The sequence below is a fragment of the Colletotrichum fructicola genome (assembly GCF_000319635.2).
Source record: "Colletotrichum fructicola Nara gc5 chromosome Unknown KSG_Nara_v1_contig05, whole genome shotgun sequence".
Classification (NCBI taxonomy): Eukaryota; Fungi; Ascomycota; class Sordariomycetes; order Glomerellales; family Glomerellaceae; genus Colletotrichum; species Colletotrichum fructicola.
Window position 1 is genome coordinate 4,708,246 of NW_027094055.1, and position 27,109 is coordinate 4,735,354.

Sequence of the window (27,109 nt, forward strand, 5' to 3'; positions counted from 1 at the left end):
ATGCCGCTGGTTGGTGCAGTTCGTGAGTGAGCGGCGCCTTTTAGTTGAATGTGAAGTCTCAGGTTTAATGATCCAGCCACAAGAGAGAACAGGTGCTGATGTCGCCTACGGTGGCGTGCAGGTGCATTGTGCTCTACACCAGCTGGTGGCAGCTGGTGGATGCCTGTGATTGAGGCGCTCTCCACCTGCAGCAGACCCCAAAGTCTTTTTCACTTTAACATCAACGTCACAGCATCATATCATCCGCGCTATTTTCTCGTGTTACAACGATCATTGAATTGCGCGTTGCTATTTGTTTTACCTGACGTATTTTGCCTGCCAGCCAACCATACCATGCCAACCAAGAGCCAGTCCTGGAGATTCAATGTCAACCTCAACGCCGAAATTGCGAAACCAGACCAGGTTGTTCCCATGTCTATGATGTTTGACCCCCATCCCGCGTATCTCATACAGTTCTCATAAGAATGTCGTAGCCCACGTGATTGATCATCCAAAGGGCATAAAAACGTAAAGGTCTTCGGAAGCGACATAACAGTCTAGACCAAAGGGCCCGTCATGCTAGCTGCCATCGAAGCATCCCTTGGAAGAATCAGATGTGTCCAGAGCGGAAGCGGCGGACGTGGGCTCTCTTGTGGTTTCTCTTCTTAGCCCAGGTGACGAACTCAGTGGTTCCGGACTGGCATTTGGTACCAGCAGCCATACTCATGATAACCGACCACCGTCCGGAAGCGCATCGCTGGAAGTGAGTGCCCTCGATGCAGAGCCACTGGCCCTCATCGGTACAGGCAAGGCCAGGAGTCATGGAGCCTGGAGCATTGGCACCGCCCGAGGGAAGGGCAGTGGGAGTGGGGACAGGCACGATGTCGCTAGCCGTGGGAGCAGCGTTGGTCTGAGCCGGTCTGCTGATGGTAGCGAGAGTGGTCTTGGTCTCCACCTCAGAGTCGCAAGAGACGCTGCTGCTGGACACGGGAATGAAGACGCCGCCAGGGCTGTAGACGGTTAGCAATGTGATCTACAGAAGTGAGTGGGTGGGTGGGAAAGCTACTCACAGCGAAGTGGCGACGGGAGAGCCTGTAGCGGCGCCAGTGGTGGGCGCAAGGCTGAACTGAGGCGCGCTCTGGATAGCCGAGGAGACGGGAGCGACAACGCTAGGCTGAGCCGCGGCAGGAGAAGAGGGTGCAGCGACAGGGTTGCTGGCGACCGGAGCGCTGGAAGCGACGGGGTTGGCGGGGGCGGCAGAGCTGCCACCACCGGAGCCACCGCCAGCAGCGGCAGCGCAGTTGCCGGAGGGGGGCGCGGTCTTGCTGGAAGTGTTGTCGACATCCGGGCCGGGGTTGGGGAACGCGACGTCAGAGCCCTCAGCAGTGCTGCAGCCATTGCCGATGTTGGCCTCGAAGATCTTGGGGCGGCTACTGAACGAGGAAGTGGCGCTGCTCGAGGCACCGCTGCTGCCACCAGTGACGGTCACGACGGCGCAGTTCATGTAGCTGTGAATGGTCAGCAAGGCTCAGAATTACTCGAGGAGAAAGCTGGGGGACATACAACTCGCGGTTGCCAACGTTGTTGAACCAGGTCCAAGCGAAGAGGGCATCCGAGGAGGCAGGAGCGTCGGCGGGGACCGTGAACTTGAAGGACGAGGTGCCAGCGGGAGGGCAGTTACCGATGTAGCTGTGGATGACGGTGAAGGTCTGGCCCTTGTCGTAAGAGAGAGCAGCCTGGCAGCTACCGCCGTTGTGGTTGGCACCGCCGGCGATGGTCATGTTGTACTGCTGACCGGCCTGCCAGGTAGCGACCGACTGGGCAGCCGCAGTTCCCAGGAGGTTGAGGGTGCCCTTGCAGGGGAAGTCGCTACCCGAAGCACTCAGAGGACTGGTGATGCTGTAGTCGATGTTGGCCGAGGTGGAAAACGGGTTCTCCTTGGAGCGCAGAGGAGGAGGGTAGGTCATGGCCATGTGAGCCATACCCTGGCTGACCAGCAGCGACCACATGGTGACGGCGAAGGAGGACTTCATGATGTCTTTTTCCTGAGGTTATTGAGAGAGGAAGAAAAAGAATCTCGAGGAAAGGCCGAGAAGATGGAAGGGTGTAGGTGAAGGTTGGGGAAAACTTGGCTCTTGAATGAGTGTGAGTTTGCTCCTCGTCCTGATATGTGCGCGGGTCAGGTGTGATCCCGGGCTTGGGGTTGTATTGTTGTTGTGAAGGTGAAAGAGGTGAATGAGGGTGAGACGGTTCAAGTCAAGGTGACTGAGACGGGCGTCTTGGATTTTTTTATATCCGAAAATGGGGATTGCAGACTCGAGCACAGCTCGAAGGAAAACAAAAGTCCAAGGACTGACAATGAAGAGTAAGGAAGGAATGTGTTGGTTGTGCAAGAAGGTTGGTCGGGAAAGCCCAGTACGTAACCGTTGCGATGTGGAAGGAGGCAGGGAAGGAACGGCGTGCCTTCTTCTTCTTCGTGGGTCTGCTACTTTGGTGCGCAGGTGTGTGTTGTGTGTGTGTGTAAGGAAGGTGTGTGTAAGCCAGGCAAGGTAGGTACCCAGGCTAAAAAGTTTGGATTTTGGTTTCTGCTTGAGCAACAGTGAATTTGGTGTCGTGTGTGACGCAATATCAGGGAAGGTCAGGAAGCAAGAGAATGGAAAGTGAGGTAAGGGAAGAGAAGAGAAAGAGAAGCCGAGACCCGATCGAGGTGTTGTTGATGTCAGGTGCGGATGGAGCAAGAGACTCAGGAAGGCGGGAGGCTGTCACGGGCTCTTTATCGTTGATGAGATCCGCAGTCAACCAGCCCGTCGAAAGAAGGCAAGGCGCGCCGAACCAGGGTCAAGGGCGAGGAGGGCGAAGAAGGCAAGGGTGAAGGGCCGGTCTGCCTCCCAGACTCTGCAGATATCCCGCTCTAGTGCAGGTACCAGGCTGTCTGCATTCTGCCCTGAGGAGAGGTGATCCCATCCCGCCTGCGGGTTGGCTGGCGGTCGCGGGGTGCGCTGCGCTTGGCCAACACCACTCCTACCCTTCATGGTCTTCTCGCGCCGGAAAGGAACGACCCCTGTCGGCCTGCTGCTTCCCTGCACTGTTCAGGATCTGTTCAGGTTCTTCGGCACCTTCTACTTTGAGATACCTCATCTTCGCAAGCTGGATGCCTCCTAGACGCTTGTAGATCTACCTCAGCTTCAAGCTGTTCTTGCAATCGGCTATTCGGATGCTGGCAGCTCTGAGCTGGCGGTTTCCATCATGATAATCCCTCCAGAGTATCTGTACCCAGGCCGGCCGATCCAGTCTGGACTACGACCTACGACCTACTTCTGAATCCAAGCCTCCCTTTCCTTCTCCCTCTGGATTCTTTTTTCAGATCCAAAAATCGGGCCGCAACCCTCGGCTCTCCCGTGCCCTTTAATCCTGTCCAACAGACGAGAAAACCTCGAGAAACTCGACTTGCGCCTAGAGGGACCGCAAGATTCCTGTGTCTTCACCCCTTGCGCCCTAGCACAGAACGGCCCAACCACGCCTGCCGCCGCATTGTGGGCCCAGCTCAACGTCGTCGCTCCACAAAGGCGTGGTCTCTAGTGACACACACATTTGTACCAACGGCGGGGACAGCGGCGGGAGGGCGCCCAAGATACCTACGCTAAGGCTAAGACTGACCGAGAGGAGAGACAGAGACAGGCGCGTTTGTCTCTGATTTTCTGCCCCGATAAAAAAAAAAAAAAGTGGGATGAACACGGAGAGAGCGGCAGTCACTGGTCAGAAACTAGACGTGAGGTTTGATCCAGCCCAGTCATTGGCGAAGGGACGGATGCACGAATGGGAGGCCACAGCGGCAGTTGCGCGCCAAAGATCTGAAGCGCAAGGGGCGCAAACTGACCTACCTTCTGGCCGTTGTCGCCGCCGCCGCCTTCAAAGAGACCTTGGGCAGCTTCCTTCCCTGCCCTGGGAGCAATGTAGCACGACACACTGCACCTCACTGAAGAGAGCAGGGGCACCACGACGTGTTCGACGGTTCGGATCCAGACCGGATCCAATCAGACGGCCCGCGTGCCTGGCATCGGTGAGCCGCCCGTTGCCGTGATTGGCGCAGCCCGTTTACTCAACCTGCCCTGTGACACCACCTCACAGCGCTCATCTCCAGCTGTACCACCGCAGTGAACGTGTTGTTGGAAGCACTGCACCACCACGAGGTGCATGGTAGTCGTTGCGCTCTTCAGGCATCTGAATATCGAACAGCAGCAAATGAGGGAATCGCAGTGGGCCAAGCCAAATGGTCCCACTGTCCAGGATCTGCGATTTTCCCTCAGCATCCCCCTTCCTTGACCAGGTGTCCCCGCTCCAGCGCCTCCCTAAGCGGCAGCCTCCCCCGGGAACCGATTGTGACGTGACGGGGATTTTTTTTTCTTCCTCTGCTTTGCTTTGGTTTTGTTACCCAGTTTTTTAGTATTCTAGAAAGAGATTTTTTTTACTAATAAGCTTCAAGGCATAATAGATATAATACTATTTAGCCTTATTTTTTAAGGTTATAGAGAACCTTAAAAGTAAGGATTAGTATAGCTATAAAACTAGCTAAGCTAGCTATAGAGATTATAATACTATATTAACCTCTCTATAATATCTTTATTAATCTCTTTTAAAATAGCTTAACTTAATCTTACTAATATTTATAATATAGAGATTACTATAGTTAGGTATTTAAACGATCCTAACTTCTAATAATATCTTTACTTCTATATAAATCTTATTAAGAATATTAGCTCTAAGAGAATAGATAAGCTAATTTTAATAGATAGTAAGATAAGTTATTATTAAAGAGTTTAGTTTAGCTTATTAAGCTATATGTAGCTTCTAAGAAGCTTAATAATAAACTAACTATATTACTTATATATAAAAAGTTTTTAAATATATACTAATAGTAATTAATAATAGTACTTTATATTAACCCTTGGAGATTATATTATTAGAGATACTAGCAATATTAGTATAGTAGATAGCCTTATTAGCTAAGATATAGTGGTATTAGGCGTGGGAGGATTCGCAGTAGTGTAGCTACTATCTGTGAGTATCCTGTTAATTAGTCTCAAAAAGTCTCTTTTTTGAACCACGTAGCTTATATAACGCAGTTACCTGGGGCCGAGGCCCGCAGGCATTTTTTCTTCCTCTGCTAAGTAGGTAAAACGTCCAGCCAGGTTAGGAAAGGTGAAGACTTGAAACATGCGACATGCGCCGTCAAATGGCATGCCCCGTGCAGCCGCCACGAATAAGAATGTTTCCTGCCATCCTCCACCCACCACCGCTGCCGCCCAGCAAAATGTAGTCACATTTGACCGAAAATCGAACTCCACGACCGTCCCTTAACCTCTCTCCTGTGATCTGATCCCGCCGTGCCCCGACCGATCATACCTTACCTTAATCCCAGCCGGCCACACCAGGCGACTGACATTGGATAATTCTGTCATTAACCCTCTCACATCAGCCCTCTCCCCATCTCTGTGTATGTGTGCTATATCTAACCCGCACAATGCGACTCTGTCTTTATTTCTGCCGCCTGCGTCATCTCAACCCTGCCACGCCCAAAAATATGACCCTCCTGCGCCTAACGCGAGCCCGAATCTCTCTTATGTAACTGTCAGCAACTACACATGATCATGTTCCATTTTCAAACTCGTCTGCCGCCCCAGGGCGCACTTCGATGCCGTAGTTTCCGCCCCAGTCGTCGCTGCAACACTAGTGAAGCCCTCATTCTTTTCTCCCTTTTCTCTTGACCACCCATCCAGTTCCAAGGTGAACACTGGTCGTCGGGGTCAAATTTAAAGCATTCGGTCAGAGTTTATTTTTCCCGACATGGGCGACAGACGACAGCCACTCGTTGGACATGTGTATGAAGTAATGGTTTATCATGTTCAAGCCACCTATTGATAGATGGCTCTAGCCTAAACTGCCAGCTCTCACGCTTCTGCCCCTCATATCTCTGCTGAGCTGTCCGCACCACCCAGCCTTCAGATACGCATCCGGATCATGGCCAAACGTCCCCACGTTCGTCCTCTCTGGTCCTCAATCGTCTCCTACTTCTAGCCAGACCCAGTCACCTCCCCCCTCGGTGACATCCAAGCGGCAGCATCTCCCTCGCCTCCGTATCACCTAGCTATCCTGCAAGAATAACCTGGATCATTTCTTGCCAACAAGTAACTTTCTGCCGATAAATGGTATGGCGCACAGAAAGAATACCTCCATCCATTGCTCGGGCAACAGGATCGACCCCGTTGCCTGCCGCTGGATGGGCCCCCTAACATAATCCCCCTTGCCGCCATGAAATGCCGAAGTGCCTGTGTCCGCTCAAGTCCAGCCGGTAAACGATATTCGATTAACAGCGGGAGCTGACCAGGCATAAATGTTGGCGAGGGCGGCATTCCAGACGGCGACGGTCTACCTCTGCCACGGTGCTGTTTTCACCATTCACTTGGCCTCCTCGGAGCCATCAGGACCGCGCCCGGGGCCACCGGCTGGGACTGCCGCGCCCTGCTGAGACCCTTGGTGTTGTCCGTGGTTGTTGAAGGGCTTGGCTCCGTAGGTGTTACTTCCACTTCGATGCTGGGCTCCGTATGAATGCATTTGGGAGGGACTCGTCCCGAAGTGCTGAGGACCCGGACCGTTGTAACCCCTGCCAACTAAGTTGAACCGTTAGCAACTTATTGGAAGCGGGCGCCAGGTACCATCTTACCCTGACCGCCAGGCTGCTGCGGGGTGAAGGCCGGCTGCTGGTACTGCACGTTGGGACTCATGCCGTACACCGGTTGACCCTGCTGCGAACCTTGGTGGGCCATCATGGGCGCGACTGGTCGTCCGGGACTAGGATAGCCGTTGGATCCCGGGATAGGCTGGGGCGGCGCGGCGTTCGGAGGCATGAACTGCGCATGGCCTCCGGCGTACATTGGCATCTGAGGTGCTGGTACCATCCCCTGGGGATTCATGAATTGCGGCATCATCGGTCCTCCCATAGGTGCACCAGGCTGTTGCGGCATGTACTGGTGATTGTTGGAGAAGTTGCGGAAGCCGCCCATGTTCGGCGTGCCTGGCACGAATGGCTGCATCATCGGCTGGTTGTAGGGCACCTGACCGGCGGAGCCCATGGCTGGCGTGTAGGTGATAGGAACCTGGCCCATTCGAGGCGACGCAAAAGACTGTGCCGAGTTGGAGTGCATCATCCTGTGATCGTCCATGTTTTGGTAGGGTCCGTGAGGCACGTGGCCTCCATGTTGATTCTGCATCGGCATAGGCGGCATATGAGGTGACTGGCGCGGGCCCATACCATGCGCAGGCTGCTGCAGATGGAAAGGGAGCTGATGCTGATGGGCACTGGGGACGACGTGCGTGTGGTTTGGCGTGGCGATGGACGAGGAGGCAAATGATTGACGCTCCAGAAATTCCTTGGACGTAATGTGCATCGTGGAATCAGGCTTCTCATTATCTTGAACCTGTCTCCACGTAGGCGGGGTGTCGTAGGACGGTCTCAATCCTTCGTTGTCATCCCAGTTGCGGCCCTGAGGTGGTTGGTAAGTCTTGACGTGAGCAAGGATGTAGCACTTCTTGACATCAACCGTCTTCGTCTTGCGGCGGATTAGCTGGCCAGTGGGCGCCGAGCTCACGAGAGTCGTCGCATCGCTCGTCGGCGCATTGTTTGCAGCGGAGGAGCGAGGGCTAGATCCCGCACTGGGGTGACCATTGGGGTTGAAAGACGCGGCGAAGGGACTGGGTCTGAACTCGTGGCTATTTGGGTTTAACTTTCCACCAATGTGGCTCGGAACGCCAGTGATGCGTCGAGAGAACGCCTCGTTATTGTTTGCCGGCCCAGTCGGAGGGAGACGCATATCCTGGCCGCCACCATGCGGGTGTGCCGGCGGTTGCGACATCTTCTGTTGCTCGACGTTGCGGAGACGCTGCGCCAGCGGCTGACGATTCTGCTGCGCCATGTGCTGTCCTGACCTGTCGTTCCGGTACGTTTGGGTGTGGTACTGGGGAGAAGCATAAGATTGACGAGCGTTCGGATGGCGGTTCGGTACGTTCGAGGGAGATATCGTGTGCTGCGTGGGAGTCGGACGTGAGGCACTTCTTGTGTCTGTAGTGACAGACTGTGTGGCCGGGGTGTCGGCAGCCGACTTAGAAGCACCATCCTTTGACGGAGTTTCCTTGGGCTTTGTGGCAGCGTCTGCCTTGGCACGGGCAATGTCTTCAGCATTCTGGAGCGCCTTTGCCTGGATCTCCTTCTGTTTGGATGGGTCCTTGGCGATGATACCAATCAGATCGGATGGGACGGGGGTTGACAGCTTGAAGGTGTCGGCAAACTTCTTCAACTCTGTCAACTTGACCTCCTTGTCGGCCTTGGCCTTGCTGCTCCGAACTTTCTCTGCGTTTTGTCGCTGTTGGCTAGCAAACGACTTGAAAGAGTTGAGAACATCGCGCTCCACAGTCAACGCAGCACTTGGTGCACCCTCCTTGACTTGAGGAGAGATGGTGCGACTAGTGGCCGCCGAGGGACGGGCTGCAGCAGCAGATTTGTCGGTCTTGGCATCGTTGGCCTTCGCAGCAGTAGCCTTCGCGTCCGCTGGCTTCGACTCGGTTGACTTTGCTGGCTCTTGCTTCGGAGTCGGCTTCGCGGCAGGTTTAGAATCAGCAGGCTTGGGAGCTTCCCCTCCCTGCGCAGCGCCGCCCTTGTTTGCGAGTTGGTTGAGGAGCTTGGCATCCTCTGGTTTGACCGCGGTTTGCTTCTTCGCCGGCGCCCTCAGCTGCGAAGAGATGATTGCGGGATCGACAGGGGCGCCAGTCACCGTAGACTGAGATGAAGGAGCTCGCTTGGCTGGGGGCGTGTACTTGTCGCGCCGGACTCCACTATACCTAAACCAATTGTCAGTTGAACGTTGCAGCGGGACATGACGAAGGAAGCGTTCTTACTTGTCTTCCTCATCACCGCCCTGATCGTTACCACCACCACCGACGAAGTCCATCACACGCTCCTCGGCGACGTGAGCCGTTGTGGGAAGGCTTCGCTCGATCTCTCGAGCCTTGCGGTCTGCAGCAGCCATGCGCTCGCGGTATTGAGGATGGCTCTTGTCAATGGTGGTAGTGTAGATGTTCTCGTCATAGTCAGTCTTCAAGCCGAAGAGTCGCTCGTTCTCGGCGAACTGGTCCCAGGCTCCGCCGCTGGAGGATTTCTCCAAGCTCCCATCAATGCCATCGCCGGCGTCTGGAACCCACGGCTGAAGGGCTCGCTCGTTGCCCAGGCGGTTGTTGGTGGAGATGGCGGTGTCAGTTCGAAATCCAGACCGAGCGCCTTGTTGGCTGTTAGATCCGTCATGTCGGGTGTCTGAGCAGGGGTGCGTACCATTCTGGCCCTTTCCGTCGGCCTTACCCATAGCGGCATCTCTCTTGTTGTAGGACATATTGTTCTTGCTGCCGTTGTTCCCGATTTCACTCTGCAGCTTCTTGGGGGGCACCATCTTGCAGCCTCGGGCTGTGGAGGTAGTACAGAATGGGATCTTTCGAAGGCAGTGCCACCTTGACTACCAATGACCTCCAGTCCCCTGCAGGTAGGGTTAGCCCGGCTCCTTGTAGTTTTGTTTGAATAATCCGACGATGAATCCAGCGGCTTAGAGGAGGATGTAGACTTTTGGAAGCTGATGGACATGTGTCGATACACGGAAGGAGGGATGTGGGCGGGTATTTCCACAGCAACACACACCTTGCGACGGGAATTGGATGGTCTTCGGTTCGTTGGGCTCGAAAGAAAACAGTTGCCGAGGTTTGCAAATCGGCGGTGTAATCGGACAAAAAGGTTGCCAGTGGCTTCGAAGCTCTCGGCAGATTGAACTGGGAGCAGGTTGAGCGGGTTAGCTTCGCTGGTGGAATAGCGGGGGGAGTCCCATCAAGGACAGGTAGCTGGAAGTCGCAGCTCAAGAGCGGTTGGAGATGTCGACGACAGCGGCGTAGGATGAAGGGAAGCAGGCCCGATAGTACGACAAGCGAGAAAGAAGAGGAGGGAGGCTGTCGCGAAGATGTCGAAGTTGGGCTCGAGGAATAGGAGAGGAATGAATCATGGGAGGAAGTGGATGGGATGGACTGTGTGTCTCACCTGGTCGAGGTCTCTCCGAATGTGTGCTGGGGAAAAGGCTCCACGAAGGCCTTAGGGGTAGGGGAGAGAAACGAAAGCTTCCCCAAATCTTCGTCCAGGCACAAAGAGACACTGCACGAACAAAATCGCAATTGGGCGACTGGAGATGGAGGGTTAGGGGAGGAAGCAGGCGCAGAAGACCAGCGTCGATCGTGGGCGGAAAAAGGGCGAGGACGTGGAGGGAGTTGGCATTGGGTGTGGAAGTTGAGATGAGGTGAGGTGAGGCTTTGTTTTCCCAGTGCGGTCCGGCCAGTCCCCTACCGCAACTCCCTGGTGTGGTGCTGGCGTCTGGTCGGGCGGGTGGAGTGGGTTCTGCGAGAGGGTAAAGGTACGGCACCGCTGTGTCCTGTCCACTAAGGTACCCGTACTGACTGCGTGTGTGCGTGTGTGCGGGTGTGCCCACTGGAGGTGACCAGCTCCAGTGCACTGTGCTCGCCTGCTGAGCCTCCCGTCCCCAAAGTCCCCCAATATGCTAACTTTGAATCCCTGGTAATTGCCTCGTAGGTAAAATACCGAGGGCGGGAACCCAAGAAAGGTACATCTGCTGCCCTTGGAAGTGCTCTGAGGTGCGGTGTACCCTGTGCCTTGTCACTTTCAGGTCGGGGACGGGGACTAGCGAAGGAAAAGGCGCGGGCGTGGTGGTGTGGGACGGATAGTGCTCCCGGGGGATGGTCACAGATGAGTGGCCCCTTGGTCGTTTACGGGCCCGCGAGCCAATCCGCTGCAGCCAGGGCAATCTACCAAGCACGAGACATCTCTCCTTACCAGTGCCACAGCACAGCAGGTTGGGTTGGTTCCCTCTTCGCCGTGAAGTAAGGTATGTGACGCTGGTTGCCTACCTTAATCAAAAGCGCATCAGAGTTGTGTGATGTGTTCCCATGTCTCCTCTTACCTAGGGAGGTACGAATGCTAGTTCAACCTTCCTTCCTTCCCTTATTTCCTCGCCGCAGTTAGGACGGGAGCGGCCTCCGCTCTCTGCCAATCTACGTCTGCACCTGCAACGACTTAAGAACATACTTCAACCCCCAATTGGGGGGGGGGGGGGGGGGGCGTGCTCTGTGTCGTCCCCTCACGTCAAAGCAGTGTTTCGAGCAACAATCTGTTAAGACTTGACTGCCGTGTTATTGCCCTCGCTCCCTGAGACGTCGTGGCTTTTGACCAAACCGTACCAACTCCAAAGTCTGCCAGAAACCTGTCAGACAGCCGTTTAACAGAGCCATGAGTGCGATACAGCAGCTTCACCGAACATGGTCACGTTGCTGTATGGTGTGTTTGGCAGGGCAATTGATACAAAGTACATGGAGTGACTCTCCAACTCAATTATGACCTTGCAACCCGTCCAATTTTCGGTGCTACCTCAAGATAAATCCCCGCTAAATGGCTTTGGATGGGCGACTGTGCCCATTCCTCCCTCTCGATTCTCCTGGCTCGTAGACGAGACAATTTCTATTTGCAATTCCAGCGCTGCCGGTTCAATTCCATGTCTTACAGCTCAACATTGGGATGCTTTGGCGCTGGATTGGCAGCTTTGCTGCACTCGGGGTCCATCCATGAAGGAGCCTCCTGCGTACATTACGTCAACCATGCGTGAGCGAAACAAACGAGATCGACACACCCGCTATAAACACCACTTCACACTGTGGGATCATCCCATCTGCAATTTCACTCAAAAATGAAGGATTTCATCGTTAACCACATACTTTACTGTCCATCACGCTCCTGGCAAGGACGCATACTGCGTAGAGTGCATCAGTCGGATGAAATTTCAGTCGAGCTCATTAAAGGGGGAATATGGCATAGGGGAATCAGACAAGCTAGGCAGACACAAGAAAATTCTACTACATATGTTCACAAAGGATACATTTCCCCAATCTACCGCAAATGCTTGACTGTTGATACACGGATCGTTCGACTACTGCGAGGCCAGGCCAATTTGCCCCTTACACACGAAGGCCAAGCTCCTCAGCGTACGGCAGAGCGTACAGATCACCAACCGCAGCAAAACTAGCCTTGCCATCCAGAATCGTCTTCGCCGCCTAAGGATTTTGTTAGTCTCAAAGTCATACATACAATCAGTTGGGCTGCGGGTGTGCTTACCGCCTTGAGCTTCTCAGCCGTAACAGACTCGACGGACTTGGCGGACTCAGCAGCGTCGATAGCCTTGCCGCTGTGGACGAGGCCAGAGCCGGCGAGCAGAATGCTGCCGCTGCGCTTCTCGGTGGCCTCCAGAGCCTCGAACTTAGCCTTGGCAATAGCCTTGGTCAGGTCCTCCTTGCTGACGGTGCCCTCGGAGATGGTCTTGAGAGCCTTGACGGTCTCCTCAGCGGCCTTGCGGATACCGGCGGCAGATCCGGAAAGCTGAACGGCCAGGAGGCCAGCATCAGAGTAGGCGAAGTTGGTGGTCGAAGTAGAGACGCCCGGGGCGGGGCCGAGAGCCTTGGAGATCAAGCTGAAACCAGGGGACCACTTGATGTTGGACTTGCCGCCGAGCAGAGCAGCGAGAACGGCGAGCTCGGGGGAGGCCTGGCCGTTGACGGCACCGGGGAAGGCGATGACCAGGGCGTTGCCGTTGGCGCTGTAGGTACGCGACTCACCACCGAAGTACTTGGTGGCAGCGGAGTTCAGGGAAAGCTTTCCAGAGGAGGCGGCGGGGACCTGCTTGAAGAACTGCTGAGCCCACTTTGAGACGTTGGCGGCGGAGGCACCGTCGGCGACCAGGGCAACGTTGGGCTTGGCGTAGGCGGCATCAGCGAAGTCGGCAACGGCGGTCTCGCTCAGGTAGGGCTTAATGGGAATCGAGGGCGTCAGGTTGAAGGGAGAGCCGAGGCCGGAGTGGAAAGCGACGGAGTGGGCGTTGTCGAGAGCCTGGGCGGCAGCGCTGACGCCAGACTGCTTCAGGCGAAGGACAGGCTGGACCTCCTCGTGGAACTCGTGCGCTATAACAGCCGTTAGCCAAGGCACGTCGCATATTTACCAAGTATATCGGCCATTCTCACTGGTGAACTTGGTCTCAGAGACAACCTCGGCGAGAAGTTCCGTGAAGTAGGGAAGGTCATCGCGGAAGAAGCTGGCCTCGAGGACAAGGGCTTCGCGGGTGTGGTAAGCGGTCAATTGGCTGCCGAGGAGTTCGGATTCGCGGATAATGCGCAGTCCAGAGCGCTTTTGTGTGTTCTGTCGATCGGAAGCATGTCAGCGCATTTTGTCTATATTGCCAAGTCCAATGACGGGTTGGAAGGGTGGTTTCGCAATAAATCCATACCTTGAAGGCAAAGGACTCAAGACCAGCGGCCAGACCGGGAAGAGGCTGGTATCTGGTACCGGCCTTGGCTACGATAGCCAGCTTGGTAGTAGGGCCCTGAGACTCTCTGGCAGCGACCTTGAGACCAGCAGCATCGGAGGTCTCGAAGGCGCCGGAACCAGCAGAGGCGCTGGCGAAGCGGCGACCCGAGATTGTGCGAGCACAGCTCGAGTTGCGGAGAGCCTGCTGCGCAGACCTCGCAAGAGTCGGTCTAGAAATCATTGCGGTGATGGGGTTGCCGTGAATTGGCAGTTCCGATTTGCGTGACGCTCAATTCGTCGGAGCTTCAACAGAAAGTGCCTCGTTACAATCCCGACCAATTTTCGATCCATCGAACGAGGTTAGCTACGGGTCACTCTTCTAATCACGTGATGAAAACTTGCCTTCTCCCCGAGCTGCCAATGAGCGTGCGGCTGATTACCTCCGTCGACCCCACTATTGTGCTTTTTACGTTGTAGATTTGCATTATGTAAGCACTGCACCCTGCCCGGCATGAGGCTGGTGCATCTGCAATTCTTTTCTTAGGTGCAGACGAAGATCGGGTCTTACATAAGCCTCCATCGCGAAGTGTGGCACCGCACTAAAAGTGCCTTGTCCGTTCCTGAGTTCTAGCCACGACTCACACCCACATCAGAGTCACCATTGGGACTCAGGCACCACCAAGCTCCATGACTGTGTCGGTGACTCGGCGCTTTCCTTCGACCTTGTCCCCCACCCCGCCTTGAGTGGCCCGCCGCTCAGAAAAAAAAAGTTCCATACTCTATTCAGTCCCTCTGTCACCCGGACGCGACACACTCTGCGACAGCAATATCAGCATTTTCCAGCCGAGTGCTATTCCTACCACAGCACCGGCCTTGCATTATTTCAATGCCTTCTAGGTAGCCTCTGTTGCAGCTCTAGGGATAGTGAGAGAATCTCTAGAGTCGATCGAACCGAACCGCATTCACAATGCTGGTGGTAAGTCCTTGCATCCCATCGCCATAATCCCGTTTCTTACCTTTTTTTCAGACAAAACACGGCGCGGAGCTTTGCGCTCACCTCGTCAACGACATATGCGGTGAGCTGCCAGCGGTAAGGATGCCCCCGTCGATTTTTGCTGCGAGTGCATCAATCGCATCACTCCATTGCAATGCGTCGCAAATCGTGCTGACATGTGTTGTTCCATCAGCGAATTCTAGCCGTTCTGTTCAGCAAAGGCAGATCGAACATCGCGACCCTTGTCCAATCCACCGGATTGAACCCACGTCAGCTGCGACACGGCCTTGCGGTTCTGGTGCAGCAGAGCCTTGTATATCATCAATCCGATTCCAGCAACACGACCGGCGTCTACGAAGCCAATCCCGATGGATGTTACAACCTCTGCAGAACGGGAAAGATCATCGAGATGGTCGGTATCGAGTATGGCCCCGCCGAGCAGGAGGTAGTACAGACGATCATGCAACTAGGACACGCAAGGGTATCGGATCTCGCGCAAGCTTTCGAGGCGAGAAACGGGGCAGGCATAAATGGCGAGTACACAAACGGCCATGCCAATGGAGATGGACCGAAGCCGAAGACCAATGGCCACTCGCATTCGTTCGTCGATATTCACGCTATTTTGAGCCGCTTGGTTGCAGCAGAGATTGTGGACCAGGTCGGGCCGAAGACGTTCAGAAATCCGGAGGACGTTTACCGGGAGATCGAGGAGGAAGTTACGAAAGCACCCCCGGGCGAGAGAACAACAGCGCGCAACAAGGAGTTGATGCAGACTGAAGTTTCGAAGCGTCTTCGAGAAGCTCGGGAAGAGAGCAAGAAGCTGAAGCGCCAAATCGGCCGAGGAGGCATGTTCCCGACCAAGCGAAGGAGACTCGCGAATGGTAAGGGAAAGAGGGAGGCGTCGGAGTACGAAGACGATGTCTCCGAGCTCGAGGTCGGTTGTCCCATTGATGTTCAGTCTGCATCTTACTGACTGAAATAGCCGCACATTGTTCTCAGAGTCAACACCGAAAAGTGTCTAGTCGAATTGCGAAACCAGCGACTCGCCCAGTACGCCGCCGATGCGTTCGGTGAAATCACCGGCCAAGTTTACCACACTGCGTTGCGTCTCTTGACACAGCAAATGTCTCGATGTCAGCTCGACCCAAGGATCGACACCGATAATGAGGGTGATGGCCCTGGCTCGAACTCACGACAAGTCACTATTACGAGTCTCGAAATACTCGACAATCTCGACGATTCCGTTGACGTTTCTCTGGGAGTTGGTAAGGCCACCCAGGATCAGATCGACTTTAGAAGCGCCGAAAAGATCAGAGCAGCACCAGGCCCACTGATGTATGATTCGGATGATTCATTTGACGAAAGCCCAAGAGCCGCGCGAGCTCCTGCTCGTGGACAGACGAACGGTACTAGGCGAGATGGCTCCGACAGCGATACTGAAGATGATGGCGAGGGATCTAGAGAAACCAAGGTCAAATTCGAAGATGTCCCTGGCGGCAACAGACTTGATCAAATGCGGCAGCATCTACTGCTGTTGGCGGAAAGCAGACAGGGCTTCTTGCGTCACTGCGGCAGTCAAGGCCGAGGACAATGGACGGTGGACTTCAAGCCTTTGATGGAAGGGTTGAAACAAACGGAGGTGGATGCTGTTATTGAGCAGTCATTCGGAAGGCATGGACTTCGATTGACACGGATTCTCCGTGACAAGGGCAAGCTGGACGAGAAGATGCTCCCTTCGCTTGCTCTCATGAAGAAGCAAGATGTCCAGGGCAAAATGCTTGCGATGCAAATGGCTGGTTTCGTCGATGTGCAGGAAGTTCCCAAAGATGCCAGCAGGACCGCGACAAGAACAATGTTTTTCTGGTTCTTTGATATTGAGAGGATTGAGAGTCAGCTCGTCGACGACTACTACAAGACGATGCTTCGATGCCTCCAAAATCTCGAGGTGCACCGATACCGCGAGCGTAACATTCTGTCTTTCGTGGAAAGACGGGACGTGAAGGGTAAAGAGGAAGAGGTCATGACTGCGGAGCACTACAACAAGTACAGCACTTTCTTGGACCTGCAGAGCAAGCTCCTCGGTCATGTCATGAGACTGGATGACCTTGTGTCTGTGTTCAGAGACTATTAGATGAGGATTTGCATCAGTACATGTATATTCAGGGTTACAGTAAGGAAAAGACGATAGATACCCCCGAAACAAAGACGAAGCATCGCCGCTCTAGCGGTCGCGATTTAGTCACAGTGGAATTTTTCAATTCTGGACTATCTATCTGAAGTACAATAGTGAGGCATTCCCAGTTGTGACGAAAGTCGGCGTCGCAACGATGGGGTCGGTCGGAGCTAGGTGCGGTACCGAGAGCTGGCGTGCTAGTCTCGTCTCCACTTCCCGGCGCTCGGCGAACAGGGGTCCCTGTCCTTGCAGGGCCAAAAATTAAGCTGCGAGTTCGGGCAGTGTGGTGACCTGTGAGTAAAAATTTCCCAGCAGTCGTCGAAAACTTGTCTTGCTCCCCGCGACCCATTCTCTCTTCCTCTCGAGCGCCGTGCCAATCGACGACAAACCTCCGGAGCCTGAACATCTCCAACTAAGGATATCTTAACTCTTTCGATAACCTTTTTTGTTTATATAAATTTAAGATGTCTCCCCCTATGGCCGGAGGAAAGGAGAAGGAGTCGAACACCGCGCGACTCCTGGGTTCCGGTACGAGCACTTTTTTTTTTGCCCTTTGCGCCCGTGTCTGCGACACAGGTGAAAGCTCGGCCGCGCTGACGAAACGATTCTCACAGGTTCCGCTGGTATTGCCGAATTGGCTGTCTTCCACCCCGTAAGTTTCTCTTCACCAAACAGAAATCATGATGGATGGGGAACTAACATGGAGCTCTAGGTCGACACCATCGCGAAGCGCTTGATGAGCAACCAGACCAAGGTACACCAGCACAACGAAGGATCCCCGAACTGGACGTTGAGGCCGCAAAGCTGACACAAGCATTCGTCTCAAGGTTTCTGGTATGGACCAGCTCAACGCCGTCATCTTCAAGGACAAGGCCTCTGCCCCGCTCGGTCGCAAGTTCGTGTCGCTTTTCCCCGGTCTGGGCTACGCCGCCGGCTACAAGGTTCTGCAAAGAATATACAAGTACGGCGGCCAGCCCGTCGCCAGGGACTTCCTGAACCAGCACTACGGAAAGGACTTTGAGAATGCCTTCGGCAAGAAGACTGGCAAGGCCATCATGCACTCCACCGCTGGCAGGTGAGTCGACAGATACCCCACCATTGCGCAATTGAAGTTTGGCGACTGACGGCCGACGGCAACAGTTTGATCGGAATTGGAGAGATCGTCCTCCTTCCCTTGGATGTCCTGAAGATCAAGAGACAGACCAACCCCGAGGCCTTCCGCGGCCGTGGTGTCCTCAAGATCGTCGCCGACGAGGGCTTCGGCCTGTACAGAGGATGGGGCTGGACTGCCGCCCGTAACGCTCCTGGCTCCTTCGCGGTATGTACAACACAAACCTAGCATGATCAAGGCACATGGCTAATCGCAACAACAGCTGTTCGGTGGTTCTGCCTTCACCAAGGAGTACATGTTCGGCCTGAGCGACTACAACAAGGCCTCGTGGTTCCAGAACTTCATCGCCTCCATCGCCGGTGCCTCCGCATCTCTCCTCGTCTCCGCTCCCCTCGATGTCATCAAGACCCGTATCCAGAACCGCAACTTCGAGAACCCCGAGACCGGCTTCAGGATCATCTCTAACATGATGAAGAACGAGGGTGCTACCGCCTTCTTCAAGGGATTGGTCCCCAAGGTAAACAGAAACTCCGTTCATGCCTGACGTGGTGCATCAGCTAATAGCTTGCCTCTCTAGCTCCTCATGACTGGTCCCAAGCTGGTCTTCTCCTTCTGGCTGGCGCAGACCCTTATCCCTGCTTTCGACAACATGCTTAAATAAATAACACTAAACTACATACAAAGAGCCTTGACGAGGCACGGCGTTTGATGGATAGACGAGGAGTCTGGGGTTGAGCCTGAAAAAAAAACGGTCGATTGCAACGGTCGGTTGCGGCAAATACTTCAACGACAAAAGGGTTATAGACGAGAAGACAAGAGACCTGTGTCAGCGACCGCCCAAAAGAAGGTGGGTTCGCGGCCAGATAATGTACAACAATTAGGATCCGATCTGATGAAGAAAAATCACCTCTGTTTTAATAAATACAAGAATCAAAGTAACGACGTCCATTGTCCCGAAGATTGTTTTTGAAGCCCTCGCGCCCGCACCTGGTCATCAATAAGCCCCAGGTCTCGTCTCCCAGCCTGGCTGTTTCGTCTGGCCCGGCTTTCGATAGCCCGACTGAATGACATGGTCCGCTGAAATTTGGAGGCCCTGAAGGCGAGCTCCCGTCGCTTCGAATGCCCACAAGGTGATTGCAACCGTGTTCACGCCATTGTAGTTCAATATCCCCTCAGGAACTGGGAAGCGGGTCTGCGGGCCGAGATGGTTGACTACACAGCAAGTTAGTTATCCCAGATTCCCACAAGATGCGGAGGTTGTAAAATTCATGATCTTACCGTATTCACCAAATTGATACCCGTTCACAAACAGCTGCGCTCGAAAGATCGCCGGCTTCCCCTCGTTCGTCACGTTCTCAAACACAAAGCTAAGCGGAACATCGTACCCAGCCGGCATATCCAAGTCAAATGTCGTCGTATAGAATTGAATGCCCGCGCTCGTGATTCCCTCCAAGGGGGACGCAACCGTCCAGTTCGACGACGGTGCGCCGGGGAGATGGTACCCCTGCCGCTCAGCATACATCGCTCCCTCATTCAGGGGCCCTCGCGTCTTGTCAACATACCCCTCGCCTCCAAAGTTTCCGGTCAACTTCCATTTGATGTCAGACTGCTGGTGTCCGGCGAGAGAGTAGTCGAGGATTCCGCGAGGCGTTTTCATCGCCTCAGAGTGAACGTAGAAGTTCATCGGCATACCCATGTGGTCAATCACCACAGTCAAGGTGTGATCGCTTCCTGCATCGAGGGGTTGAAGTTGGAATGCTTGGGTAAAGTTAGATACGTGAGGGTCCCCTTTGAACGAGCCAAGAAAGGTGCTGTCGAGCCAGACCGAATGTCCATATGCTTGCCCGCCGGAGGTGGTGATGTTGAAGAGGGACTCGGCGCCGGAAGCGGTGAAGTGACCGCGGTATATGAGGGAGCCGCCGTGATAGCCGTAGTCACTGCAGTAGAGAGACGTTGGGGTTGTGAAATTTCGTGGGTTGTTGGACTCGGTCAGGGATGCTGGTGTCCAGGCGGAATCATCATAGTCGGGTTGGATCTCAGGGAGAGAGTTGGTGGAATGCCATTTCAGGGAATGAAGGTCCGGGAGTGCGAGGTCTGGTGTGTGAAAGGAGATGTCGGCCTCAATGCGTCCACCAGTTTGTCGAAGAGGCTCAAGGGTCTGGCCGTTGAAGGTAAGACAGGCGTTCTCGGGTACGCCGCCGAGGACCTCCAGCGTCGTGGTCTCGTTGAGGTCTCCAGTCAGATGTAGAGTGTTGTTGGAGAACGTTGCGTTGCGCACGAGATATGGTCCTCTGACGATGACAGAAGCTTCACCCTCCCTTGGCGAGACGACCCCCGTCGCCGGGTCGGGGAGATCAACAATCCAGTGCTTATAAGCGTCGTTTCTCCAAAGAAGATGAACCTCCAGACCCTCAAAGTATACAACTTGCCGAGATTCCTGGACTTTCCAGTGAAAAATACGCAGTCGGTCAATCTCGCAGCTTGTCACATTGACCCCGTCCTCAAAGATTGGCTCACCCAACGACGACGGTACGGCAAACTCATGTTCTTCGCCATCTCCGCCGTATAGAATCAGCAATCTCCTGTCTTGATACTTCTTCCACGTAAAGATTTCACCAGAAGAGTACACCAGATGGACACCGCCGACGTCGTAATCCGTGACGTGGATCTTTGAGTCGCGCCCGTGGAGGGACAGCTCACCGCCCAACATTGGAATCGTCACATTACCGTAAGTCGTGGGCACAGTGAGCGTGTAACCCGTCCTCTCGAATGTGTCGTACTGAACATGACGGAGCACATAGAATCGCGTGTCGTTGCTTGACACTGGAACGACTTGTAATTCAGGTGTGCTGACAAATTCCGTCGTCGTAGCGTTTTCGGGTACGGAAGTCAAGTAGGCCTTGGATACATGCAGCCAATGTGCCTGAAGCTTCGCCTCGCTGTACTTTTCGCGATCGATTCCGCGGTTCTCGCGGATAGAGGCGCCATGGTCATAGGAGGTGTATCCCTCTGGGTGGCCCATATTGCCCCAGTTTGTACCGCCGAATGTCTATTTGGTCTGTCAGATCCATTCTGAAGGTAATGGACTAAGGTTAATTACTTACCATGTAGAGGTTGAGTATCTTTATGGATCGACCAATGAGGTCTTTGAGGAAGACACGGGCGAAGTCTTGGTTGATCTGCGCTGCACAATTGTCGAGCCCAACGCCACCCCTGTGTCTGTTTAGCAGTGCTACCGATTGTAAAATGGCAGCGATGAGTTGGACCTACCAAGGGTCGGGTGCGCCGCCTTGGTACTCCAACATCGAGTACGGGGTACTCGGGCTTTGTTGGAGATGGTTCTGGTACGTGTATGTAAGACTCAATGGGGTCAGAGATGTCCAGTTCGCTGGGTCACCACCTGAGAAGTAAGTCAGCTTTGGAGTCTAGTATCTCGCACATTGGCAGACTCACATCCACCGTAAAGGGGGTATGTGTCGTGAGCGTAGATATCCAATTCCCCCTCGCCAGATCCGGGTGCCCAGTTTCCCAAAGGGAAGGCGTCGTTACTGATCAGGGGTAGTTCAATACCATTCTCCCGGAACTGCTTCTTCATGAATTCCATGTACTTTGGGTCAAGAACTTTGTAAGACTCTGCGATGTTCGGTATGTTTGCCAAGCTGTACTCGTTCTCGGGCTGGACCAATATGACAGGGCCCCCTTTCGTGATCTGAGCTGCAGAAATGACTTCTAAAACCTTGGAAACATAGGTAGAAGTAGCGTTAAGATAGTCAGGCACCATGGATCTCAACTCGCCCTTGTTTCGTTGGAGCCAGCCAGGGAACCCGCCGCCAGACAGCTCCGAGTTGACATATGGCCCGGGCCTAGCAATGAGATAGAGCCCCGCTTCGACGGCGGCGTCTATGAAGGGCTGGAGGTCAAAAATTCCATCCATGAGAACCTCTCCAGGATGACCTTCGACCAGGGCCCAGTTGACATAGAAGGAAACTCCATTGTAACCCAGAGCTTTGATCTTTTGGAAGACGTCGAGCCATAGGCCTGGAGAGGGGAGGCGCCAAGGATGGAACTCCCCAGACATGATGATGATCCTTTCGCCATTGATGAATAGGGAGTGGTAGTCCCATGTCACTACATCTTGACTTGGGGCCGTGGTGTTTGCTCGGGTGATCAAGGCTTGGGCCCAGGGGAGCAGCAAGAGAGCAAGCCAGCTGAAGAGATGAGGCCTCATTTCAACGATATCACGGCAGCATATTGCCGATGAGGTGATAGGTGAAGAGGCTTTTGTTCCAAGAAATCATTTTTGTGGGATTGCAGATGGCGAACACTTATACTTGGGAGGTTTTACTGAGTCTTTCCCTCGCATGATGCAATTCTTCTCTTCTCTCCATGTTCAAGACGACCATTCTTGACCGTGGATCGAAAATCCAGGAAGAATATCCGCGTACAGCTAGCTGCTTTCATTGACCACAGCTCAAGGTTACATTCATCATGCCGTACGATGAGAAGAGCCGGCTCCGCCTTGGTGCGCTTCTCAGAGGTCGACTGCGGTTTGTGTCTCGTCATAGTCTACCCCGAGAAGCAATGATGCCTCGCTCAGCCGCCAAACCGGTTCGCTTTCGCATTCACAGTCGCTCGACATTTGATTATGGTGTAAGTCTGGAGATCAAAATGCGGGGCAAAAGTGATTGGCACGGGAATTTACGAGTATATGTCGGCATTTGAAGCCATACGCGTATTCGGATACATGCTGCTCATTGACCCATGGGATTGGCAAGCCATACAGAAGTCATTCTTTTCGGTGCAAACTTGAACGAACTCTGCCCTTGTACGCGGGCAACTCATTGCCTCATAGACACAGAAAGCGGTAAAAGCCTACAGACGTATATTTCGCGCCAAAGTCTTGAGCAAAATACGCAGAGCCCAGTTCTGCTTTGTCTTGACTCCAAACGCTAATTAGCAGGCAGTAAGAGGATGTCTTTCATGATAGACCGCGTGAGACTGATCACTCCATCCAAGTGATAGTTTTGCAGTACATAAACTCATCCAGCCCTTGACATCCATTGAAGCGACCAAATCCACTCTGCTTGACTCCGCCATGAGGTAACGAATACTCATCATGAACGGTCATTGAGTTGATGTGAACCGCACCAGACTCTAGGGACTCTCCAATGCGAAATGCAGCTCCAAGGTCTCTGGTGAAGACGGACGCACTGAGGCCGTATTTTGTGTCGTTGGCAAGACTCACTGCCTCGTCTTCGGACTTGAAGGTAAAAAGGGACACACTAGGACCGAATGATTCCGTCTGATATAATGTCATTTTCTTGTTTACATCTTTCAGCAACATCGGCGCCATTCGAGTTTCGGGCAGTCCGCCGAGCTGCTCTTTCGGCGTCATGGAGGTTGCCCCCTTCGACATCGCATCCGCAACAAGATCCCGGTTTCGACGTGCCGACGCCACTGTGACGAGCACAGGAGTCGAGTCTTTAGATCCGAAATGATCTCTGGTCGCAACAACGAGCGCCTTATGGAAGTTGTCCGCTATGGACTCGTGAACAATGATACGCTCAGTTGACATGCAAATTTGACCCGCCTAAGTTCCCACCTCTTAGTGACCAATTCCCGATTTACGTGAGATATTGAGTACTCACATTCATAAAGACACCTTTTGCGCAATGTAGCGCAGCGTTGTCAAGGTCTGCATCTGGCAACACGATGGCACTCGCTTTGCCTCCGAGCTCCATTAAGACAGGCTTGAGATGTCTGCCAGCCATCTCCGCAATGATGCTCCCAACTTGACTACTTCCTGTGAAGTTGACTTTCTTGACATCCGGATGACTGACTAGCTCGTCAATGATAGCTGGCGCATCCGAGGGTGCGTGAAAGATGAGATTCAAGCACCCCTCAGGAAGACCAGCCTCACGAAAGACGTCGGCAATAGCCCAGTAACATCTAGGCGACAGTTCTGCTCCCTACAAAATGGCTGTATTTCCTGTTGCCAAGGCAAAAAGAACGGATCTCAACCCCAAATGATATGGAGCGTTCCTAGAGACCGTCAAGTCAGCAGGGGATGGAGTCATCGAACAGAATCAACTTGCCATGGAGCGATTCCGACATTAACGCCATACGGCCTTTTGCATACCATGGCTTTCATTCCTTTGAGGTTAGATTCTGGTAGAACGCCTGAGACTGCTCCCGAAATCCTTCCGGCTGTGTCCTTGAATCCTTCGATGGCCAGGCCTAGAATGAAATCCTGATAATCTTGCCCAGCACCAATCTCATGATGCATGTAATCTCCCAGTTCATTCCTCCTACTATCCATGATGTTCGCAGCATTGAGAAAAATATCTCGACGGTGTGATGCCTTAGTTTGAGACCAGGAAGGAAACGCATCCTGAGCACTTCGAATTGCATCTCTGACATGTTGTTTCGTAGCACAAGTGTACGACCAGATCTTTGTCCCAGTCAAGGGGCTTGTCACATCAAATCGAGTTTGGGTTTCGATGTCCCTGCCGTCGATGATCAACGGAACATTTGTGTTTGTTGCGAAACATCGCCGACCTTCGCTCGCCAGAACCCTGCGGCTGGAGGGACTTGTCCGTGAAATTCTTCTGAGGCGTAGCATGATAGTGTGTGATCTGATGGCTCAACATACCTGGAGTAGCCGGGTCATCAGAAGAAGTATACACCCTCTATTCAATAAAGCAGCAGCATCATCAGATAATCCGACCAACGGAACTGCATTTGCATCGATTGGAAACTCATGCATGGGGTAGGATGCAGATGGCCCCACCTTCCGAGGGTCTTTCCGATGATATCAGGTTCATTCCGCTGCCGCGAATTGCATCTACACTAGTCTGACTGATGTAGCATTTCAATCGCGTGTTATTTCCGTTCTAAGATAATACAACCAGCTGCCATCTCCCGATCGTCGTTCCTCCTATCCTGCTGCGATAAGCAGGTCCAGACATCACTTCTGATAGCTTAGCAGGAGAGGAAGGCATCAATATCTAGTGAGGCATACAGCAGAGCTCAGGAGGAACGTTATCTGAGTCTTACTTTGCACCGGACTAAGGTTGATCTGATCAGGAAAGGAACTTATGTCTATGAAACTTCACAGGAAAAGCAGGGATAAGACATAACACGAGTGTTGAAGTCAATCGCCCTCTAAAGACACACATTTCTATTTAAAGCTTGAATGGATCCCTAAGCTTTAGCAAGTATCTGTCTCCGCAGATATTCTTTGGCAGCCAATTCTTGTTGCTGTGGTTTTAAGTCCAGATGACGACAGATAAACGACATGATGGGGACAGTCTCGTCCGGGCAACCTCGCCCAGGGCACCAGAGAAGGCTACCAATATTGATGACGAACGTCTAGGCCAGCTGGGGCTCGAAAGCAAACTTAATCGCGTGTTCTCCCTCCCCTCGCTGATAGCTCTTTGTTTGTGCTTGATGGGCACTTGGGAGGGATGTTCCAGTGTCATAGCTCAGGCGTTGACAAGTGGAGGGGCACCATGCCTTCTTTACAATTAGTATGCCTTTCATTCTATCACGCTGGTTAGTTTTACGCTGATGTCGCTTCTAGCATCTTCACCTTTCTATGTGCTATCGCGATTGGGTTATCTCTCGGTGAAATCGCGTCCATCTATCCTACCGCCGGGGGTGAGTTCCCAATTACAAATGAACAATCGCGGAAGCAATATCCCCTGACCTTCACCGCAGGACAGTACCACTGGGTCACTGCATTATATCCGGTGCTAGGGAGAAAGTTCATGGCCTGGATGACCGGCTGGATCACCATCGGAGGACAGATCGTTCTAACAGCGTCCATTGCCTTTGCCTGTGGGCTAATGACCCAGGCACTCATCACCATGAACTCCCAAAGTTACAGACCTACCCGATGGCAGACTCTTCTACTATACTGGGTATTTCTGTTCTATGGAACAGCCATGAATCTGTGGGGCAGCAAGCTTCTGCCTACTGCCAACCTCGTCTCAGGCAAGTCGACGGCTTCATGACTTACTTAGACATCCAACCCTCTAACATCTGGCTTTGTGAAATAGGCGTACTGCATGTTGTCGGCTTTGTGGCCATTCTTGTCGTCCTTTCAGTCATGTCCGACAAGAACAGCGCTTCATTCGTCTTCACCGACGTCTACAACGAAACCGGCTGGTCGAGCGACGGCGTTGCCTGGCTGGTCGGCTTGATCAGCACGGTATATCCATTCCTGGGATACGACGCTGCTTGCCATCTTGCTGAGGAACTTCCTAACGCTGCCCGCAATGTGCCGCTTGCGATGATTGGAAGCATCGTACTCAATGGGCTCATGGGGCTTGCGTATGCCATCATACTCCTCTTCTCCACGAGCAAACTGGAGGGTGTTCTCGCCACACCTCTTGGTTTTCCGGTGATGCAGATTTACCTTGACGCAACCCAGTCCGCCGCAGGCGCGACAACGATGTCGCTGCTGCTCATTGTTCTAGCCGGGGCCGCTTGCTGTGCCGCGTTGACATCAACGTCGAGAACATTATGGGCGTTCGCTCGCGATGAGGCCGTGCCTTACTCGAAACTGATCGGGCGAGTGGACCAGCGAAGCCAGATTCCAGCAAATGCGATCTATGTCATATTAGTATTGCAAATGCTCATTGGCTTCATCTACTTGGGCAACACTACCTTCAATGCCGTGCTTTCCATGGCAATCATCGGTACATACACATCATATGCTCTCCCCATTGTCGGAATGCTTCTCAATGGCCGCAGGAAGTTGAGCGTTTCGGAGTACGGGCCTTTCAGATTGCGCGGCTGTGTTGGGCCCATTCTCAACGTGATTGCCATTGCGTTCATGGTGCTATCAATTGCTTTCAGCGCGTTCCCTAGCTAAATACCTGTCAGCTGGGAAACGATGAACTACTCAACTGGGGTCATGGTCGGGTGGTCAGTCTTCGGGGTATTGTACTACACTTTGAAGGGAAGAAAACAGTTCCGTCTCCCGATCATCTTGACACCTTTGAATGGCCAGCTTCCAGGACATAGTGATAGAGTATAGGTAGAACTAAACATTGTGAGAGACTTCGTTCTTCGCACAGACAAAACCAACCAACACTGTCCAGGTAATGAGGGATTACAAGGAAAAGCAGCGGCTACCACCAGGGCAGCTCGTATAAGATACCTGCTTAAAATTTTATATGTCACATCCGTATCGGATGTGTTTCACTTCTTTTCTTCGGAGCTACACTGCTCAAAGGACATCATACTACATTTCAAATGCAGTGCCGTGCCCTACATCATCCGAATTCAGCGCCTAAGAGTTTCTTTCCCATATAGTCATGCGGAGGCTTGAAAAATATTAAGGACTCACGAAATGCTTCAGTTCTCCACCGCTAATTCAATCATTTAATAAATAGCGGTACT

The 27,109-nt window shown here is 53.3% G+C and overlaps 8 protein-coding genes across 8 annotated transcripts; 3 read left to right on the forward strand and 5 right to left on the reverse strand.

Moving 5' to 3' along the window:
- Positions 1 to 589: 589 nt before the first annotated feature.
- Positions 590 to 2,012, reverse strand: CGGC5_v010056 (uncharacterized protein; the record flags this gene model as incomplete). Its single annotated transcript, XM_032019522.1, has 3 exons — positions 590 to 989; positions 1,050 to 1,487; positions 1,543 to 2,012. The coding sequence occupies 3 exons, from the start codon at positions 2,010 to 2,012 to the stop codon at positions 590 to 592; spliced, it is 1,308 nt and encodes a 435-aa protein (XP_031883317.1).
- Positions 2,013 to 6,435: 4,423 nt separating this feature from the next.
- CGGC5_v010057 (Uncharacterized protein) lies at positions 6,436 to 10,685 on the reverse strand (the record flags this gene model as incomplete). Its single annotated transcript, XM_066152257.1, has 8 exons — positions 6,436 to 6,647; positions 6,701 to 8,871; positions 8,929 to 9,307; positions 9,359 to 9,487; positions 9,541 to 9,557; positions 9,716 to 9,843; positions 10,106 to 10,131; positions 10,658 to 10,685. 8 exons carry the CDS (start codon positions 10,683 to 10,685, stop codon positions 6,436 to 6,438), a joined length of 3,090 nt encoding a protein of 1,029 aa, XP_066008532.1.
- Positions 10,686 to 12,084: 1,399 nt separating this feature from the next.
- On the reverse strand, positions 12,085 to 13,664 carry CGGC5_v010058 (Cytochrome b-c1 complex subunit 2; the record flags this gene model as incomplete). The annotated part of the gene is made up of 4 exons (XM_032021084.2): positions 12,085 to 12,180; positions 12,242 to 13,080; positions 13,141 to 13,315; positions 13,404 to 13,664. 4 exons carry the CDS (start codon positions 13,662 to 13,664, stop codon positions 12,085 to 12,087), a joined length of 1,371 nt encoding a protein of 456 aa, XP_031881841.2.
- A 726-nt stretch (positions 13,665 to 14,390) lies between these two features.
- On the forward strand, positions 14,391 to 16,548 carry RPC82 (DNA-directed RNA polymerase III subunit RPC3; the record flags this gene model as incomplete). The annotated part of the gene is made up of 4 exons (XM_032021085.1): positions 14,391 to 14,399; positions 14,451 to 14,513; positions 14,611 to 15,351; positions 15,400 to 16,548. The coding sequence occupies 4 exons, from the start codon at positions 14,391 to 14,393 to the stop codon at positions 16,546 to 16,548; spliced, it is 1,962 nt and encodes a 653-aa protein (XP_031881840.1).
- A 506-nt stretch (positions 16,549 to 17,054) lies between these two features.
- Positions 17,055 to 18,362, forward strand: GGC1 (Mitochondrial GTP/GDP carrier protein 1; the record flags this gene model as incomplete). The annotated part of the gene is made up of 7 exons (XM_032021087.1): positions 17,055 to 17,118; positions 17,205 to 17,242; positions 17,303 to 17,344; positions 17,418 to 17,665; positions 17,731 to 17,908; positions 17,964 to 18,218; positions 18,279 to 18,362. The coding sequence occupies 7 exons, from the start codon at positions 17,055 to 17,057 to the stop codon at positions 18,360 to 18,362; spliced, it is 909 nt and encodes a 302-aa protein (XP_031881744.1).
- A 333-nt stretch (positions 18,363 to 18,695) lies between these two features.
- Positions 18,696 to 21,779, reverse strand: lacE (putative beta-galactosidase E; the record flags this gene model as incomplete). Its single annotated transcript, XM_032021088.1, has 5 exons — positions 18,696 to 18,913; positions 18,980 to 20,750; positions 20,806 to 20,914; positions 20,972 to 21,101; positions 21,155 to 21,779. The coding sequence occupies 5 exons, from the start codon at positions 21,777 to 21,779 to the stop codon at positions 18,696 to 18,698; spliced, it is 2,853 nt and encodes a 950-aa protein (XP_031881745.1).
- A 924-nt stretch (positions 21,780 to 22,703) lies between these two features.
- vdh-1 (Vanillin dehydrogenase) lies at positions 22,704 to 24,020 on the reverse strand (the record flags this gene model as incomplete). Its single annotated transcript, XM_066152258.1, has 3 exons — positions 22,704 to 23,291; positions 23,350 to 23,670; positions 23,841 to 24,020. 3 exons carry the CDS (start codon positions 24,018 to 24,020, stop codon positions 22,704 to 22,706), a joined length of 1,089 nt encoding a protein of 362 aa, XP_066008416.1.
- Positions 24,021 to 25,811: 1,791 nt separating this feature from the next.
- Positions 25,812 to 26,579, forward strand: CGGC5_v010063 (Choline transport protein; the record flags this gene model as incomplete). The annotated part of the gene is made up of 1 exon (XM_032021089.1): positions 25,812 to 26,579. The coding sequence occupies one exon, from the start codon at positions 25,812 to 25,814 to the stop codon at positions 26,577 to 26,579; it is 768 nt and encodes a 255-aa protein (XP_031881742.1).
- Positions 26,580 to 27,109: the final 530 nt, after the last annotated feature.